This window comes from Lactuca saligna, chromosome 4 (genome assembly GCF_052625555.1).
Source record: "Lactuca saligna cultivar CGN05327 chromosome 4, ASM5262555v1, whole genome shotgun sequence".
Classification (NCBI taxonomy): domain Eukaryota; kingdom Viridiplantae; phylum Streptophyta; class Magnoliopsida; order Asterales; family Asteraceae; genus Lactuca; species Lactuca saligna.
Window position 1 is genome coordinate 236,771,114 of NC_136420.1, and position 6,577 is coordinate 236,777,690.

Sequence of the window (6,577 nt, forward strand, 5' to 3'; positions counted from 1 at the left end):
GTTTGAAAACAATGAAAGTAAGTTTCGAGACAATTGATTTTTGAAAATGAGGTTAATAAACATTTGAAATGACTTCACTGACAACATACTGTAGAAAATCCTTTTGATAGCAAGTTTTAATCACATATGATTGATACTGCAATGTATCGAATTCAACTTGTATTCCCCCCATAAAAGTAGTTAAAAACATACGAAAGGTTAGTTAAGGGGGTATGAACTCACTGTTGAAGGTAGGGTTTGAGTATGCGATCCGTATGAGCGTCGAGTGTCAACGGATGCTCTGAACGTGAGTAGTCCCTATTAATTATATGGTAACAGATATATAAGTTATAGTTAAGGTTTTTTGTGACTAACCGTAATGGGAAATCTCTCCTAAAGGCTTGGAATCACTAGGGCTATGTGTCCCGTATTATATACTTAATGATCTATGCAATTTTAAGGCCAAATATGGGTATTAGGGTGTGTGTATGGCCATAAGGGTGAGTGTGCGGCAGGGTACGCAGCTAGACTTGTGAGTGCGGCTGCACACTAGAGTGTGCGGCCGTACAGTGTGTATGCGGCTGTACACAAGGGTGTGCAGCCATACACTCCTTGCTTGAGTCCCAGATGTTGAGTGTGTTGCCTTACTCTCACTTTCGAGGGTATTATGAGTGTGTGTAGCCACCTGATGAAGATGTGCAGCCACACTGCTTCATAGGAAGAAGAACATGAAGAACATTATGAGTTTGAGGCTTGGATTCAAGTGTTTTACCTCTATGATAGGTTAATTGATGGTGTTCTTCACGTTTTGGAGGCCTTCTAGGTGTTCTTGGGTGGTTTTCTAGAGAAAGAAAGTATAGAGAGAGAAAGGATGCAGCCAAAAGTGAATGGAAGAGGGTCCTCCACTTTATATAGGGTGGAGTGTGAGGCTGGAGGGGTTTGCGGCTGGGTGTGTGGCTGGCTTGGCCGCACACACTAGTGTGCAGCCGCACACACCTCTCTTGGTGTTTTTGGCTGGATTTTGTAATGCTACACCCTTCCTAATCCTTCATAAAGTCGATATCTATGATATATTAAGCCTAAAACACTAGCGCGGACCCAATTTATTAATAAAATATGTTAATTTCACATGGATTATGGATATATGGATCAATTTCACGACGTAAAGGTGTCGGGTTGTCACAAATTTATTGAAAACATAGTATTATAATGAGCAATTAACAATGAATTCATTACAAATTTGTTTTTAATTACATTAACTGGGCATGTTAAAGTATATATAATCTATGTAGATTATTTTCCTTAATAATGAATTCATTACAAATTTATTTTTAATTAAATTAACTATACTTCATCACAAAAATAACATGAATTTTACAAATACTCCATCCTACTCAAACAACATAGCAAGAAAAACTGACTAAAATGCCTTTTTAACAAAACAAAATAAAATTATAGTAGTACTATACAACTTCATATACAATTCATCAAGAACACTAATATTCAGTGTTCATTCTATTATCAACCATTAATATTTTTAAGAAATATACAAACCTACCATACTCTACATACTAATGAAAAACCGTGCAATATCTTTGTCGATCATCATCCTCTTCATGGCCTATTTCCAATGCACCTTCAACAGGATGACGTGGTTCCTCACATTGGAATGTGATGTTATTCTTTGTAATTATATGAATAACATCAATAGCCCGCAAAAACTATTTGGCACTATCAACAACACCCGTGTACTCCCCGTCATCCAAACCGCCCAACCAAAATAGGCATCAAGTAATTGTAAACCTAGACATTAAAATATCCATTAATTAATCCAATGTACCCTTTTCAATAAAACAGTAAATATTATACAACACAACTAAATACTAACCCCAAACTACAAACATGCCTTAATTAACTATATATATAATTTAATTTACATATATACCATCTATACATACCTTCATCTCATTGATGAGACCCTCTTGAAATGTAGATCATTCCAAGCAAATAAATTGCCTCAAGATGATGTTCGCATGCTGCTTTTATCAGCAAAGTCAATCCTAAATCAAAATTGCGATAATAAAAGCACTCATCCTGTTGACAGAATAACAATATCCATATATAACATCTATGACACAAAATTTTAATAAATGGTATATTTAGATTACATATAATTACTGAAATTAAACATACAATTCCTTGTCTATACATGGCTTCAATGTTATTATGCAATGCACATGTGCGTATAAATGAATCAACTTTCAGAGTTTTGGGACCCATTCCTTCAAACATGTCAATGCATGTTGTTTTGTACACTTGAGGATCACTCCCTGCTTCATACATCTTCTTTAGACTTCAAAATTCTAAATATACAGTAAATAACAAACAAATAAAGTTTTATTTCTTCAAATATACATTCATTATTTGATGTTTATTGATAGTTACCAAAGTCTTGCAGAGACGGTGTCTTTTGTAGTTTCTGACCCTAATACTACATATATGTGACTCAAATGCTCCAGTGGGAGATCATCTAACGAAAGGAGACTTCTAGTATTCGACATTCTACTTACAAAATACACATTGGAGTAGTTGATTTCAATTCTTTTTTAAACTAAGCGTAAATATGAAAGACAGTGTAACAGGGTATGGAAAAAAACTTAGTTTATGCTGATTTGGTTGAGAGGAGTACAAGAGTCTCTATTATCGGAGAAAATCGTTTTTGAGAACGATTATTCTAAGACAATTTGGGGGTTTTATTGTTTGTATACAGATTTATTTTCCGGAAAAGTTGAGATGTTATGAATGGTTGAAAAACTGGAACGCCGGTGTGACGTCAGATGTATGATGGCACCTATACAATTTAGAGTGCAAAAAGACCAAATTGCCCCTGAAATCATTCCAAATATTTGAATACTAAGGGTATTTGTGTGAAAAAAACATATTCAAATATTATAGCCATTTATAGCTAGGTAATATTGGACGTTTGATTGTTAAATTGAAAAAGACAAAAATAACATATATATCATAATCCATAATGTAATACATTTATATTAACATTTCACCAAATTACTAGTATCTATTCATGTACTAATATACATATTAAAAGTGGAAAAAGATTTTAATAGTAAACTTATTAGACACAATACTTTTCTTTTGTTGCCACTTTTAGTCCCTATCTTTATAGTAACTTTTTTTAGTTTGATTTCAGCAACAATACTTTTTCTTTGTTGCCACTTTTAGTCCATATATTTATTTCTTTACAATTTTACCCCATGAAAAGCATGGGTACTCCACTAGTTGATATTAAACCAAATTACCAAGTCTAAAATAAAATACATGTTTTTTTATGCATTTACAAATATATTTTATATGTATTTAATACTAAGAAAGAAAAAACATTTGCTACATACAACTATAATCACAATACAATATAAACACTAATATTAAAAGTTCAAAATATATTATTCAAATTTCAAACATTATTTTAACACCGTTCCAAACTATAACTCTTTTAGTCCCTTATATTAAACCAAAAGAATCCACATAGCATTAATTATCATAATATGAAAATACTTATCAACAAACTACTCATAAGTTATACCAAACTCCCTAGAAACCCTAACGAAAGAAGCATCCCATAAGCAAATGTCATACGTAAACACCCATTTGTATCCATTCACAAAAGCGTCTGATACACTACCTACATACTTATGCAATGCACAAGATCTTTGGAAGCCATGGAAGTGTACATGTTTCCTGCCCTCCCTATTTAAGTGGAGATGAACCTTAGAACACGTTGCTCTAAGATTCCACTTACTTTTTGCTCTGCGGTAAACATTGTTCAACATGTCTAAAGCTTTGTGCTTCCTATGTCTCCCTTCAGCCATCAGTATCATTCCCAGGACAAATGTTGAATCCAAATGTCCCAATGCAGATACTTCTTCAAGCATTGTTTTCCCTTCATGTTCAGCTTCTAACAAAAATAACTTCATTTGAATAAATTATTAAACACATAATTTCTAGTTAAAGTTATGCAAAACAAGTAATAGATTAATTAGTACTATGCATATATACAACAACGTTGAATAGAATATTTGGGTTTCTCATCTCTATGCATTTACTGACAACTGTATGTTTGTGTTCAGAGAAAACACGAAATCGTAATCCATCTAACTCCATATGTTTATATACTTCATCCATTTTTCTTGCCTCATTGAAGAATCTGCAACTACAAACGAAACAAAATATTCGCTTGATAATGTAAAGACAACTCAAATACACTTGTGAAATAGAATGATCAAAGGAAAAACATACACACTCTTCATCTTGAAAGCGTCGGTTGCTGAAATTTTTGCCAAGTTGACTATTATTTTCTCCATCACTTCAAATGGCATGTGTGATAGTGATTTCGTTTGATTTCTTGATTGAATCTTAGATGAAGTACTGGCTTCCATAATAATAAACATTCACTAAGATAACGATTCTGCGAAATTGATCTTAGGGTTTTTTTCTGTCGGAATTTTTAAGTTGGGGATGTTTCAAAGTGACTGAATTTCAGAGTGAAGAACTGAAACAACATGTTTCGTCGGAAAACATTATAGTGCCTAGAAGATGTTCCATTACTAAATGACCAAATTATCCTAATACATACAATGACTCGTATTTAATTAGTAAGGGTAGTTTTGTAAAAACTCATATTTAAAAGAAAATTCAATTTCTATTTTAATTAATCTAGGTTGTAAAAATCATCCGTCGGTAGCTCGCGGTCGACTGGCGATAAGCGATTAATCAAACTCAGTAGGGATTAATCGGGGACCCTAAATTATTAATAAAATTATTTAAAAAATAAATATTTCCTACAAAATTTAGTATTTGAAAATTTTAAATTTAACACACAACTGACACAAATGATATATGTTGACCAATGGCCCATATGTCCTCCATATGTCAACCATGGACACCATAAGCAACTATCATGTTGACCAATGGCCCATATTTCAACCATGGACACCATAAGCAACAACCAGGTTGACCAATGGCACATATGTCATCCATATATCAACCATGGACACCATAAGAAACTACCGTGTTGATTAATGGCCCATCTGTCAACCATGGACACCATAAGCAACAACCATGTTAACCAATGGCCCATATGTCATCCATATGTCAACCATAGACAGCATAATCAACAACCATGTTGACCAATGGCCCATATGTCAACCATGGACACCATAAGCAACAACCATGTTGACTAATGGCCCATATGTCATCCATATGTAAACATGGACACCATAAGAAACTACCATGATGACCAATGACCCATATGTCATCCATATGTGAACCATGGACACCGTAATCACCTACCATGTTGACCAATGGATCATATGTCAACCATGGACACCATAAGCAACAACCATGTTGACCAATGGCCCATATGTCAACCATGGCCACCATAAGCAACTACCATGTTAAATAATGGCCCATATGTCAACCATGGACACCATAAGCAACAACCATGTTGATCAATGGCTCATATGTCATCCATATGTCAACCATGGACACCATAATCAACTACCATGTTGACCAATGGCCCATATGTAAAACATGGACACCGTAAGCAACAACCATGTTGACCAATGGCCCATATGTCATACATATGGCAACCATGGATACCATAATCAACTACCATGTTGACCAATGGCACATATGTCATCTATGGACACCATAAGCAACAACCATGTTAACTAATGGCCCATATGTCATCCATATGTCAACCATGGACACCATAATCAACTATCATGTTGACCAATGGCCTTAATGTCAACCATAGATACCATAAGTAACAACCATGTTGACCAATGGCCCATATGCCATCCACGGACACCATAAGCAACAACCATGTTGACCAATGGCCTATATCGTTGGGTTTTGAGAATTCTAAGACTCCTAAGTGTACATGCAACCCGAAATAACTTGGATATATGTTTTCTCTATTATACATGCAAATATGAACTTTCCAAGGTATTCATCCTAACTAGCATAATAACATGATTCATATGAATATATCAAGTTAGAATTACATACCTCTTTGATGTAGAAAGTCTTCATGAAGCTTGAGTGCCTAGTACCCCAAGTGTGACACCTCAAATGGTTCACACAACACCAGATACACTTGGAAAACCTTGAGAGAACATACACACTTCATGAAATCGGCTAGCCCTTTCACCCACACACATAGTGATCGATTTTCCCTAGAACATAATCTTTATATAGTGTCACAATTAGGGTAAACCCTAATTGTCATGGCTTTCCATTTCCTTTGATCCATGGGTTTAAATACACCATGGAGCATCCTATGGGTTTTAGCCCAACTTGACAATCCATGAAGCATTAGTCCACTATACAAGTAGGGATGATTTACACAATCAACCCATATATTTAATTAGTCTTCTTTTGATGACTTATTTAATCCTAGATTAATTCTTGATCAATACTAATTAAACAATCTTATTAATATATTAGAACTTATAATATATTAACCAACCTTAAGTGTTATTTCTCTCATTATAGTCTATCCAAATGCATGATGCCATGC

At 34.4% G+C, this 6,577-nt stretch overlaps 1 protein-coding gene across 1 annotated transcript; it reads right to left on the reverse strand.

Moving 5' to 3' along the window:
- Positions 1 to 1,550: 1,550 nt before the first annotated feature.
- Positions 1,551 to 4,373, reverse strand: LOC145040546 (uncharacterized). Its single transcript, XM_078988459.1, has 6 exons — positions 4,294 to 4,373; positions 4,054 to 4,207; positions 3,797 to 3,965; positions 2,173 to 2,309; positions 1,996 to 2,073; positions 1,551 to 1,661 (listed from the first exon to the last, which is right to left on the reverse strand). Exons 1-6 carry the CDS (start codon positions 4,371 to 4,373, stop codon positions 1,551 to 1,553), a joined length of 729 nt encoding a protein of 242 aa, XP_078844585.1.
- Between the last annotated feature and the right edge of the window lie 2,204 nt (positions 4,374 to 6,577).